Below are 13,778 nucleotides of genomic sequence, written 5' to 3' on the forward strand. Positions count from 1 at the left end.
AGGTTTCTGCACATGTTGCAGAGGGAAGTGAGAGGCAGGTGGGGCTTGTCCATCTGGGAAGGAGACCATCGAGGAGAAGGAAGACTCTCATCCTAAACCCCCACTGCCTTGTGGGATACCTTCAGGAGAAGAAAAGGTATCAGGAGCAAACCCTACATGAGTCCAGAGTGGAGTCCCAAAGACAGTTGGATGGTGCCTTGTACTCCTTCGGGCAACGTCTTGCTCTGCTTTCCTTTGGAGCCTATCAGCGAGGCCAAGCGTGGGGCCTTCCAGGCTAGTGCAGCAGTTTGACTTCACCACAGAGATGCACCCCACTGTCTCTTGAGACAGCTCGTGTTTTTCTATTCCGCCACCAGAATTAACTAACTGAGCAAATCTTGGATGCTTGTGTTATGACTTGGGCACAGTCACTCTTTTTCCTTGAAGCTTCGCTTAATTGTCACAGGATTTTCTGCATTTCCTTTCCATCGAACCTCAATATTTGGATTTTTCTTTGTACACCCAACATGTGTATACAGGCAACTCCCCATTTGATATGATAATACGATACGATACGATCATCTTTACTGTCATTGTCCCATACAGAACAACAAAATGAAAAAAAAAAATCTACATAAGACATTCAAAACCAACAAGCCTGCTATCCCAGCTAACCCAACCTGGTTAGATCCCTAAAAACTCTTGATACCCCATTTTTAAAATACAATATACTCCCATAGAGACCACCTTACACTGCATTTAAAACCAAAATCGCATTTGGATAGAAACTGTTTCTCAGGCGGCTAGTCCTAGTCTTTATAACCCTATACCTTCTTCCAGAAGGCAGAAGCTGAAAGAGATCATTTCCGGGGTGCGCTCTATCCTGCACTATCTCTGCAGCTTTCTTATGGCACCGGGAAGCATCTCCACAGTCTTTACAACCCCGGACAGCATTGTTTTTCCCCTGACCATGCAGCTCCCAAACCAGACACACAGACCATGTGTTCAAAGCAGGTGTACACCGTTTTTGGCCCTGGAAGTGGGTGCAACAGGGTGTGGTGGGCTTACCTATGCACCGTTGACATGCACAATGACCTGGAATGGAACCCCCACAAAAAGTGAGGGGGGGTGCACAAATTGGGGGAGCGCCTGCTGAACAAGATAAAACCATGTAGCTGATGATGTGAACTTTAGGCCATAAAAGCTTATGCCTCAATAAATTGGTTTCAGTCTTTCAGGTGCCAGAAAAGTCTTGCCCCTCACGGCTACCCTAATTCTTGAAACTAACAAATGCACATCAATACAGACATTTATACCAGATACAGCTAACCATCTTCACTGATCCACTGATACGAGGTAAGGCTGCCGAAGCTTTTCTCACATTCCACACTTTTACGTCGCTTTGCCCCTGTGTGGGTTCTCTGATGTGTATTAAGATTCCCTCGACGACTGAAGCTTTTCCCACATTCCGCACATTCGAAAGGTTTCTCCCCTGTGTGGGTCGTCTGATGTCTGTGAAGGCTTCCGCCCGTGCTGAAACTTCTCCCGCACTCCGCACATTTGTAGGGCTTCTCGCCCGTGTGCGTTCTTTCGTGTTTCGTAAGGTGTGTCCTCTGGCTGAAATTCTTCCTGCACTCAGCACATTGAAAGGGCTTCTCCCCTGTGTGAGTCGTTTGGTGTCTGTTAAGGCTTCCACTCGTGCTGAAGGTCTTCCCGCACTCCACACATTTATAGGGCTTCTCTCCCGTGTGAGTTCTTTGATGTAAGGTAAGCTGCTGGCTCTCAATGAAGCTCTTTCCACACTCCATGCATTTATAGGGCTTCTCTCCTGTGTGGGTTCTCTGATGGGAAAGAAGGCTCCCACTACGACTGAAGCTTTTCCCACACGTCATGCATTTATAAGGTTTCGTCCCGGTGTGAGTTTTCTGATGTGATGTAAGATTATAGCTTTGGCGGAAGCTTTTCCCGCACTCCAGGCACTTATATGGCTTCCCCCCCGTGTGCGTTATTTCATGCGCAGTCAGACTTTTGCCGTCAATGAAGCTTTTCCCACACACAACACACTCGTATGGTTTCTCCCCTGGGTGGATTCTTTGCAGAGAATTAAGGCTTCCGCTACTGACGAACCTCTTTGTACACGCCACACATTTATAAGGTTTCTCCTCTGTGTGGGTTTCAGGATGTGTGTTAAAGGGGCTGCTGGAAGCAAAACACTTCCCGCAGTCCACGCATGTGTACATTTTCTCCCTTGTGTGGATTCTCTGATGTGCATGAAGGCTTCCGCTGTGGATGAAGTTCTTTCCACATTCCAGGCACTTATACGGTTTTTCGCCCGTGTGAGTCCTTCTATGTGTATGAAGACTTCCGCTGTTGCTGAAGCTCTTTCCGCAGTCTGTACATTCATATGGTTTCTCCCCTGTATGAATTCTTTCATGGGTAGTGAGGCTTCCACTATCGCTGAAGGCTTTTCCGCACTGTGTGCATTTATAGGGTTTCTCCCCTGTGTGAGTTCTCTGATGAACGGTAAGATGGTGACTGTGACCAAAGCTCTTTCCACATTCCAGGCACTCGTATGGTTTCTCCCCTGTGTGGGTTCTACAATGCCTGTTCAAGTTTGATTTATCTTTGAAAGTTTTCCCACACGTCGGGCATTTTTCTTTTCTATTTCCTTTCTGATCTTCCTGTGGGATTAGGAGTTTGTGGACACTGGCACCCTGAGAAGCAGAGAATCTCTTCCTCCCTGCCTTTGGTTGGTTTCCCATGTGCTTTTCCCATCCCCTTTGAATACCAAGCTCCTTCCCCACTGAATGCTTGGCTGTTTTTGATGACACCTCAGATGGCTCCACAGAATTCTCATTGTCCTTCTGTCTGAGGCCTGCGTGCAGAAAAGAAAAACTTCATGTTAGGAGTTCAAGGCAGAAATCTCATCAGGGGACTGAGTCAAATTAGCCATTTCTCTAATGACAACAGCTCCAAAATTCTCCCCATTCTTCTCTGCGCACGCTACTGAAATCTAGCTTACAACAGGCACTCAGCTGTATTCCTCTCAGCTCTAAAGATTGCTGACTGCAACATTTTGCATGATTTATTCCAAAGTTCACTACAATGCCCAAGCCCTGGTGCTTAGCAGGTGCACTATTTGAAAGTAAAATAATAATAACAAAAGAATAAAACCAGCTTATTTATTGGTAAAAATATTTTATAGACTCATGGAAGGGATCCCAAGGGTCATCTAGCCCAACCCCTGCGAAGCATTAATACTGTTCATAGCCATCCCTCCCAGGGCTCGAACCACCAACCTTCTGGTTAACAGCCAGGTGCACTGACTATGTTCCATGCTGGGACCCCTCCATTGTGGTGGCAAATACTCAGAACAGGAGTTCCCCCTCTCCAGCCTCAATCAGCCAAAGAGATCTTTACCCACAGAGTGCAGATTCCCACAACTCTCCATCGTGGCTTCCTGGTACAAAGCTCCTGGATCCAGGAGATTTTACTCCCCCTTGGCGAAATACGCAGTCACCTTCTTCTCTGCTGAAAGAAAGGAGGATTCTTCATTTGAAGGTAGTTTCCTCCACGTGTACCACTGCTCCCTCTTTGAACACTGTATTTTAATACTTTGTTGGAAGCCGACCAGGGAGGCTGGGGAGACCCAGCCAGATGGGCGGGGTATAAATAATACATTATTATATTATTATTATTATTATTATTTGAACAGTGGCCAATGAATAAGCTAGACAGACACATAAGCCAAGCAGGGGGAAACTCGCAAAGCTGCTGAGAGAGTATTGTATTGTATTGTATTGTATTGTATTGTATTGTATTGTATTGTATTGTATTGTGTTGTGTTGTGTTGTGTTGTATTGTATTGTATTGTATTTTTACACCCTAACAACACCCTAGTGGTCCCAGGCCCTAAGGAAGTTAGATTGGCTTCAACCAGAGCCAGGGCCTTTTCAGCACTGGCCCCAACTTGGTGGAACGCTCTGTCTCATGAGACCAGGGCCCTGCAGGATCTGATCTCTTTCCGCAGGGCCTGTAAGACAGAGTTGTTCCGCCTGGCCTTTGGATTGGAGCCAATTTGATTCCCTCCGCCCCCTTTTTCTTTTTTCTTTTCCTTCTCCTGCAATGAGGCTCCATTTTAATATTTTAATGTTCCATTATTTTAATGTTGTATTTTATTTTTGTTTTTAAGCTGTAATCACTCATCTTGTTTTTATTATTGCTTGTAAGCCGCTCTGAGCCCGGCCTTGGCTGGGGAGGGCGGGGTATAAATAAAAAATTATTATTATTATTATTATCATTATTGTTGTATTGTATTGTATTGTATTTTTACCAATAGTGTGGAGGCGTATGAAAAATGCAGCAATGGGATTCTTACAACCAGATTCAACTAAATAGTTGTGCAGGCAAGAGCCAGTGTTGTGAGTCCTGTTACTGCAAAGGTAAAGGTAAAGGTACCCCGGACCGTTAGGTCCAGTCGCGGACGACTCAGAGGTTGTGTGCTCATCTCGCTCTATATGCTGAGGGTTCCGGCATTTGTCCGCTGACAGCTTCCAGGTCATGCGGCCAGCATGACTAAGCCGCTTCTGGTGAATCAGAGCAACGCACGGAAATGCCGTTTACCTTCCCTCCGGAGTGGTACCTATTGATCTACATGCACTTTGACGTGCTTTCGAACTGCTAGGTTGGCAGGAGCAGGAACCGAGCAACGGGAGCTCACCCCGTCGCGGGGATTCGAACTGCCAACCTTCTGATTGGCAAGCCCTAGGCTCTGTGGTTTAGACCACAGTGCCACCCGCGTCCCTTGTTACTGCAAAAGTGCTTTCTTTTTATATATGTATATAATTTTTATTAAATTTTCTGTTTTACAATTTAGAATACTCATTTAAACAACCTTAAAATATCCATGGCTTTCTTTCTTCTCTTTCCATGGTTCATTTTGCATATCAAAAATCCCTGCATATTTTAGGTAAACTAAACCATACAGTATTCCATTATTACATCCATCAAAGCTTATTTACACTGTTGAATTTATCTTAATGCTGCCAACGTTTTCAAGTGTACACAATCCCCCCCCCCATATATTCAACAAACATTTCCAGTCTTCTCAGTGCAACACTGCTTTCCCCCTCCTCCCAACTCAGTGCCCCCCCAAAAAAAAAATCAGATGGGGGGGGGCAGGAGAACCACTGCCGGCAGCACTGTTCATGGGGTGAGGGAAGAGAGGGTTGTTTCATTTTTAACTCTTTTTGTTTAACAAACTTTTTCTAAAAGAACTGAAATTGTCTATTGAACATTTTACAAATAAATTGTAAACAGATAAGAACATTGGCAGGATTACTGTAATAACCTTCAGTTTCATAAGGGTATATATTTAAAGAAGATGAATAAATGAGCAAATTAAGTTAATTTGGATATGCAGAAGACATTACAAATAAATTTAAGGAACCGCAGAAGGAGGGGGAAGGAAGTCAAGCTTTGAAATGTCAAAATGATTGTAAAATCAGTGAAATATTTAAACCTGAAAAGTATTTTAAAATATATATGAAATTGACAGCAGCTATTAGAGGACATTCAAAACAAAGTTTGATAAAGAACTGGGAATGTGTGATGGAATATACAATGAAACGTTGTTCCGGTACAGAAATCATGATATGTACATGACAAAGTTTGTAAGGGGAAAAGGAATAAAATAAATAAAAATAAAAATATCTACAAAACAAAACACAACAACACAACAATAAAGATAAGAGTGTAAAATAAGGTCAAGCATCAATGGAAGGAAGTCATATTTTAGTTTAAAATTTGTTATAAGTCAAGGTGGTGGGTGGGAAAGGGGAATGTTTGGTTTGCTCTGTGATTTTTTTTAATATTTCTGTATTTCTATTTCTTTCTTTTTTTTACTTTTTGTTTCTTCTGTATTTTTTGTATTTTTTTGGTTTTTGGAAAATTAATTAAAAAATAATTAAAAAATGAAATGGTCAAGGCTGATCCTGCAGATGGGAAAGCGGAAGCAATAACATCTTGCAGCGCCAAATGTGAACAGAAAGAGGAATATTCTGTCAGTTCCTGAACCCCTCCCTGCCTACAAACACATCGTGACCCCGAAGGAAGGCCCCCAGCTGCCTCCTCCATCTCTCCCCACAAGTCGCTTCCCTTACCTGAGGCGTCTGCTGGATTTTGCGCTCCAGCCCAAAGAAGAGACGATCTAGGTGTGGCCTCCGATGGCATCGCAGTGGCTGTGGGGGAGACGGGGGAAGCATGAATCCTATGCCAGTTTCCTTGCCAGGTGTGGCTGGACTACAGCTCCCACCGCCTTTTACCCTTTGTGATGATGGCTGGGGCTGATGGGAGTTGTAGTCCAGCCACAATCTGGAGCGCGCCAGTTTGGTGAAGGCAAGGGAGCACTCCCAGACGCAAGGAAAAGCAAGCCACAGCCATAAAAGCTAAGCAGGTGTTCTCCTGCTCTGGAGGGCAGGATCTGTACCAATGGATTTAAGTTACACGAAAGGAGATTCCGACTCAACATCAGGAAGAACTTTCTGACCGTAAGAGCTGTTCGGCAGTGGGACAGTCTCCCTTAGGAGCTGGTGGACTCTCCTTCCTTGGAGGTTTTGAAGCAGAGGTTCATAGAATGGGAGTCGGAAGGGACCCGAGGGTCATCTAGTCCAACCCCTGCAATGCAGGAATATTTCACCCAAGGTGGGGCTCAAACCCACAATCCTGAGATTAAGAGTCCCATGCTCTACTGACTGAGCTATCCCAGCTCATTTGTCACAGATGCTTCAGCTGAGATTCTTGCATTGCAGGGGGTTGGACTAGATGACCCCTGGGGTTGCCTACCAACTCTACCTGGTCTGCCCCGCAGAGGACCTTAATGTCCATGAATAATCATAGTTTAGAGGTCCGGGCCCTAAGGAAGTCAGATTATCCTCCACCAGGGCCAGTGATGGCTCCGACCTGGTGGAATGCTCTGTCCCATGAGACCAGGGCCCTGCAGGACTAAACTTTATTCCGCAGGGCCTGTAAGACAGAGCTATTCCGCCTGGCTTTCAATTTGAACTTAGCCTGATCTTTTATTCCCCTTCCTTCCCTCCCCTTCCCCTTTTTATGAAGATTGCTCGCTCTGGGATCCCATAGCTAATTCTCCCCTGGTCTCCTCGCTGGCCCAAGTAGGACTAATTTAGCCAGCTAGCCTTTGTGATCATCTAATGTTTATTGGATGGATTTCCCCCCTAAATTGATTTTTGAATTCTGAATTTATTGTTATTCACGTTTTATACTGTATTTTATGCTGGTTTTTTGTTGCATCAATTGTTTTAAATTTGTTGTTAGCCGCCCTGAGCCCAGTTTTCTGAACTGGGAAGGGCGGGGTATAAATAAAAAAATATTTTATTATCATTATTATTATTACTTCCAACCATCAAAGGAAGAGAGACCCCTGAACACACTTGTTGTTGTTTAGTTGTTTAGTCATGTCCAACTCTTCGTGACCCCATGGACCAGAGAACGCCAGGCACTGAACAGGGAAGGGAGGGGTATAAACAACAACAACAACAACAACAACAACAACTATTATTATTATTATTATTATTATTATTATTATTATTATTATTATTATTATTATTATTATTATTACCATTCTATGATTCTAGGTGCAAAGCGCACCAGATCCGAACTCTCTTTCCTAGCGGGTCTGAGCCAGCCTATCCCTGGGAGAGGGAAAGCAAGTATTTCAACAAGTCTCCCGGCAGGGATTCTTGCATCGCAGCGGGGCTGGCCTAGATGCCCCTCTGGGGTCCCTTCCAACTCTACAATGGCATGATTCTGCAGTCCTCCCATCTTCTGTCCCGGGGTTAGTGGAGGGAGATCTGAATGCGAAGGGAGAGTAGGAAGACAATGCAAAGCGGGAGCGGGGCTTGGAGGGCAGACCCCCTTTGCAGCTGGAGGAGCTCGGAGTCTTTTGGGGGGGAGGGGGGGTCTTTTTCACCTCGCTCTCTCCCCCCACCTCGCAAGCAGGGCTGATTCCCAGGCACCCTCTGCTTTCCCCCAACCCACATATTCCCCATGCGAATGAATGATGGGATGGGCGGGGGGGGGCGGGGCTGTTGCTTCAAAGGGGATCGTGCAATGGAAACGTGGCAGATATGTGGATCCCCTTTTGGACTGCATAGATCACGACCCCCTCCCGCCACCTGCGAGTCTAAGAGAGGAGTTAGACTTTCCCTTTCTCTCCAAAAAGGAACAATTATCCCCCTTCCCACCTGCCGCCTCTCCCAATCCATCCCTCCAGTGCCGCCCAGTCCTTCCAATTTATTCATTTGGGGGGGGGGTCTTGTCTTTTTCTGCACAAACACACCATTCCTTCCTTCCTTCCTTCCTTCCTTCCTTCCTTCCTTCCTTCCTTCCTTCCTTCCTTCCTTCCTTCCTTCCTTCCTTCCTTCCTTCCTTCCCTCCCTCTCTCCCTCCTGAATCTCACCTGGCCTGTCTTCCTTTCCCTGGGATGCAAAGGGAGGCGAAGGCACCATTGTCTTGCAATTCCACCCTCACTCCCACACATGGGGAAAGCTTCCTGCCTCTCTAGGAACCACAGCTCAGTTCTTTGGAGGACTGAGTTGGCAGGAGCTGCCTTCAGGGCCCCACCCCCCAAAGAAATCACAGCTGCTTCAATTATTCTTTCTCTCTGTGTGTGTCTCTCTTTCTCTCTCTAACACACGCAGAGCAAAATTAAAAAAAATAGCTTTCGTGTGCATGCACACTTCTTCAGATACCACGCAGAGCAGACCCTCCAAGTGTCCCTGTTTTCCAGGGACAGCCCCAGATTTTCGGGTTTCTGATTTCTTTCCTTAGGATGTCCCTATTTTCGTCGGAGAAGTGTTGGAGGGTATGGAGTTATACCACCCGCAAGCCAAGGAGATAAATAATTGGAAGACATCTGAAGGCAGCCCTGTAGGGGGAAGTGCTTTTTTTAATGTTTAATGTTGTCTTGAGGGGATGGAGTGATTTGATACCGAATCCACTGATTTATAGGGACATTGGACTTCCCCTCCTTGGAGGCCTTAAAGCACAGACCAGAGAGCTGTAGAATTGTAGAACCGTTGTTATAAGAATTTTAAGGTTTTATACACACACACACACACACACACACACACACACAGTGGTACCTCTGGATGCGAACAGGATCCGTTCCAGAGCCCCATTCGCATTCTGAAGTGAACACAACCCACATCTGCACGTGCACGGGTCACAATTCGACGCTTCCGCGCATGCGCGTGACATCATTTTTGAGCGTCTGCGCATGCGTGAGTGGCAAAACCCGGAAGTAACGCACTCCGTTACTTCCGGGTTGCCGCGGAGTGCAACCTGAAAACGCTCAACCCGAAGCTACTTCAACCCGAGGTATGACTGTATATGATAAATGTTCATAACTGTATATATAAACCACATGTCTGAAATCCCACAGAAAAAGTCCTGAAACCTTTTTGTCCCTCCCAAATTGACCTCAAATATTTCTCTGCAAGGTCGAAGGAAAATGGAAAAGCCTCCCCATTGTCTTTTCGTTCACAAATCCTGTCTTATGGGTATGTCTGTATATGAATAGGGTGAGCCTATAACCTGGCTCAGGAACTAAGTATTTATCATTACAAAAGACTAGCCAGGCCCCCACAGGTAATCCAGTCAAGTGACCATTAACAGGTAACCTGCCAGGCAGGAGATAATCAAGGCACTCAGATTTCTGTTGTAGACCGCCTTTTCTCTGATGTAGGTATGATGTATCTGGGGGGTGGTCTTGGGCTACACCCCTTCTGTGATGTGGGTATGATGTTTCTGGGGGTGGTCTTGGACTCCAGGGTGGGCAATTAAAAATGTCTATATAAGGGCAGGCACACTTAGGTTCTGGGTCCTCCTGCTTGTGAGGGGAGCACCCTGTTGCAACAGCTTTAATAAAGATCAGGCTTACTAGCTGCTTTGCTTCTCAATATTCTTTGGTTGGCCTCTGTTATTTTCTCCTACTGATAGGGAACCCACATAAGGACTCTATACAGGCTCTTGGATATCCCATAAGGGAAAAAGGGCAGATTTTGTTTACAACACTGTAGAGTTGGAAAGGGACCCCCAGGGTCATCTAGTCCAACCCCCTGCGTTGCAGGAAGCTCAACTGAAGCATCCGTGACAGATGGCCACCCAACCTCTGCTTAAAAACCCCCAAGGAAGGAGAGTCCACCACCTCCCGAGGGAGACCGTTCAAAGAGCTCTTACTGTCAGAAAGTCTTTTCTGATGTTTAGTCGTAATCTTATTTCTTGTGGCTTGAAGCCATGGGTTCGAGTCTTACCCTCCGTAGCAGTAGAGAACAAGCATGCTTTGTATGTCCTGCATCGAGCAGGGGGCTGGAAGAGATGCCCTCTGGGAGACCTCCAACACTGTGGCTCCGAATTGTAGCTGAAAATCTTCCCAGAGAACTTTTAGAAGACATATGAAGGCATCCCTGTATTGGGAAGCTTTTAATGTTTGACATTTTATGATGTTTTTATATGTGCTGGTAGCTGCCCAGAGTGGCTGGGGAAACCCACCCAGATGGGCGGGGAATAATAATAATAATAATAATAATAAGAAGAAGAAGAAGAAGAAGAAGAAGAAGAAGAAGAAGAAGAAGTAGTAGTAGTAGTAGTGCTGGACTTTGTCTCCTGACTTTAGCAAATGCCTCTTTCTCCCCCTTCCTTATTATTTTACCAGCTGGCTTGAGAGGAAGCTTCTTATCTGAGTTTGATTTCGTCTCCCCACCCAGCACCAATCTGATCTTATGCCGCAGCTTTAAAAACAGCCACCACAACCCTGTGTTTGGGTTGGAGCTCAGACAGCCCTGTGCTGCAGCTATTTATTTTTTTTTAGAAAGCGGTTTAACTACTCCAAATATTGTAAGAATTTATTTTCTGTACAACTGGCTAGCTCTCTGGGGAGTCCCTTGTGGCCGGAAGCAGGCCCTGCAATGCTGCCAACAATTAAACGAAGTTATTGGCTGCTGGTTCAGGAGGCAGTTGGCCGGCCTTTTCGGGGATTTCCTTTCCGACTATAACGCTCCCTGCCTTTTCTGGGAAATCAGGTGAGAGCGAAGAAGTTGCCCTTTCCCTTTTGGACAGCAGAGGGCACTGCTGCACCATCAAAAACCTCTTTTGCAAAGAGACGGCAAGGCTGCTGAATGTTGACAGTGAATAAAATCCATGCAAAGGAATTAGGACTGGCCCAAGGCATTTTGGCACCTGAGGTGAACCACAAAATTGTACCTCCTTAAAGATGCTACTGTGTTTGAGAGTCTCTCTTCCTTTGACAGCTGGAAGTAGGAACCCCGTTGCAGCAAAAGACCAAATAAATGAACAGATTCAGCAGCTTTGCTTTTACTTAACCCTAGCTGAAGTCTCCCATTTTTTGCGCTGAGCATACATACTGTATTTTTTGCACCATAACACTCACTTTTTTCCTCCTAAAAAGTAAGGGGAAATGTCTGTGCGTGTTATGGAGGGAATGCCTACGGGTGGCATGCCTACGGATTTTCCTCCTCTAAAAACTACATGCGTGTTATGGTCGAGTGCGTGTTATAGAGCGAAAAATACGGTAACTCTTCTGTCTGTGGGAGACAAACGTCTTCAGCCTTAACTGGACTCCTTCCTTGCCTCTCTAATGTCTCCTGCAGAGAAGAAACCAAAACTTTAAGTGTGGTTTATATGCAGTTTATTTATTGCGCTATAATTCAAAGCAGTCATTTAAAAGGGCTCTTCGGTTGTGGGACTAAGGTCAGCCAGGAAGGCCCCCCCAATGCAAGAAGGCTGGTGTGACACATTTTGAAACGAATCAAGGGACACGTATTGTCATCGGAAAACAGAGATGGAGGCTGTTCGGACCATTAAATCCCAAGCATGGTATTGCCCAAGTGTGTCACTGGATTGCGGCTGATTGGTTGTATAAGCAAAATAAGCGAGTCACACGGAATACATCCAAGTGAATGATTTATTTGTGCTTAGTTTCCTTGCGCAAAGACACACCCGGGGCAACTTGGCAGCAGGAAACAGCGCAACGTGACGAGGAGCAACTCGCTCGGGTTCAGCTTCGTTCTTTCATGCTCATGCATTATCTGTAAAGAAACAAGGAGAGATCAAGTCCTGGTTTTAGAAGAGGAAGCTGGTTTTAGGAGAGGAAGTCCCCGCGGAACTTCTTCAGGACCCACAAATCCATGGGAACAAACTTTTTCTCAGAATAAAGGAGGGGACTGGGGAAATGAAAATGGGCACAGATGGAGTCCTTGCTATTGTTTTCCTGGGTAGTAAAGGTAGAAGGCAAAGGACCCCTGGATGGTTAAGTCCAGTCAAAGGAGACTATGGGGTTGTGGCACTCATCATCATTTTCAGGCCAAGGGAGCTGGCTTTTGCCCACAGACAGCTTTCCGGGTCACGTGGCCAGCAGGACTAAACCACTTCTGGCACAGCAGAACACTGTGATGGAAGCCAGAGTGCACAAAAATGTCGTTTACCTTCCCACCACAGTGGTACCTATTTATCTACTTGCATTGGCATGCTTTCGAACTGCTAGGTTGGCAGGAGCAGGGACAGAGCAACGAGAGCTCACCCCGCCGCGGGGATTCGAACCACTGACCTTCTGATCCCACGTCCCTCTAAAAGGTAAAAGACCCCTGGACAGTTAAAGAAAAAAAGCGGTGTTGTGGTGACATAAACTCACAGGAGCTTGCTGGGTCAGGACAATGTCCCATCAAGTCTAGGTTCCTGTTCTCCAAGTGCCCAACCAGGTGCCTCTTCTGGGAAACCAGCGAGCAGGAACTGAGCCCAAGAGCATTCTCCCCTCCTGTGGTTTTTCAGGAACTGGTGTTCACCTGTCACCAGGGTCTCTTGCCCTCTAGCTTACATAAACTATACCAAATTTTAGCTGGTTTTAATTTGCACTGATAGCTGGGGCTTTCATAGAATCATAGAATCATAGAGTTGGAAGAGACCACAAGGGCCATTGAGTCCAACCCCCTGCCAAGCAGGAAACACCATCAGAGCACTCCTGACATATGGTTGTCAAGCCTCTGCTTAAAGACCTCCAAAGCAGGAGACTCCACCACACTCCTTGGTTATAAATGTATAAATATATAAATATATAATATGAAAATCAATAAAAAATGCTTGTTCCAAAGGTCTTATCTTACTACACAAGGGGTTATATGTATGAAATTTCATGCATATCAGTTAATATCTTGACCCTCCTCCACGAAAATAGCTGTTTACTTGGCTGTTTTCCTGTGTTGTCAAGGCTGAAATTTCAACTCAGTGGAGCAGGGTCGCCATCCCAAAGAGGATAAAATGGCTCCTTGCCTGTTACGTTACATGCAGGGAAACCCGTGTGGAGTTCCTCTCTGTATAAAGTCTTCAAGCTGTTCCTGCGCATGCCTGACAAATTTGCCCCATTGTCAAAATTTATCTTTCCCCCCACCTCCAGTCTCTGTTGTTGTGTGTCCTGAGGGGAAAAATAGAAGACAGGTGGCCATCGGTCCGGGATGGTCTAGTTGAGATTCCTGCATTGCCCCAGGGGTTGGGCTAGATGACCCTCAGGGGTCCCTTCCAACTCTACAGTTCTCTGGTGCAGGCTTGTGCAGAGGTTTAGGTACAAGTTGGATGCAAGGGGTGCATAGGATTGCAGCCCATCTTATGCACCGTCGGCTCAGCAATAAGTCCCACTGATCATGATGAGACTACATTGCTGCTATGCAGTCCTGTTTTTTAAATAAATGTTTTCCTTTTCAGATAAT

At 45.8% G+C, this 13,778-nt stretch overlaps 1 protein-coding gene across 9 annotated transcripts; it reads right to left on the reverse strand.

The window, feature by feature from the left end:
* Positions 1 to 547: 547 nt before the first annotated feature.
* On the reverse strand, positions 548 to 8,568 carry LOC308580692 (uncharacterized protein). 9 transcript variants are annotated; one of them, XM_081182724.1, is made up of 4 exons: positions 8,459 to 8,523; positions 6,141 to 6,218; positions 3,404 to 3,510; positions 548 to 2,854 (listed from the first exon to the last, which is right to left on the reverse strand). In XM_081182724.1, exon 4 carries the CDS (start codon positions 2,739 to 2,741, stop codon positions 1,305 to 1,307), a length of 1,437 nt encoding a protein of 478 aa, XP_081038850.1. In that variant the 5' UTR covers positions 2,742 to 2,854; positions 3,404 to 3,510; positions 6,141 to 6,218; positions 8,459 to 8,523; the 3' UTR covers positions 548 to 1,304. The 9 variants fall into 9 exon arrangements, with proteins under 9 accessions (XP_081038850.1, XP_081038847.1, XP_081038849.1 ...); XM_081182721.1 differs by having other exon boundaries at positions 3,400 to 3,510; XM_081182723.1 differs by having other exon boundaries at positions 3,404 to 3,507; positions 8,459 to 8,517.
* Positions 8,569 to 13,778: the final 5,210 nt, after the last annotated feature.

The sequence above is a fragment of the Podarcis bocagei genome, assembly GCF_964188305.1.
Source record: "Podarcis bocagei genome assembly, chromosome: 2".
Lineage (NCBI taxonomy): Eukaryota > Metazoa > Chordata > Lepidosauria > Squamata > Lacertidae > Podarcis > Podarcis bocagei.

Coding starts and splice junctions, on each gene's coding strand:
- LOC308580692 (XM_081182716.1), bottom strand. CDS start 8,507: ATGGTGCCTTCGCCTCCCTTTGCATCCCAGGGAAAGGAAGACAGGCCA. Junction 6,219..8,458: donor GGGAAAGGAAGACAGGCCAG/GTGAGATTCAGG, acceptor TCTCCCCCACAG/CCACTGCGATGCCATCGGAG. Junction 2,855..6,140: donor AAATCCAGCAGACGCCTCAG/GTAAGGGAAGCG, acceptor TTCTGCACGCAG/GCCTCAGACAGAAGGACAAT.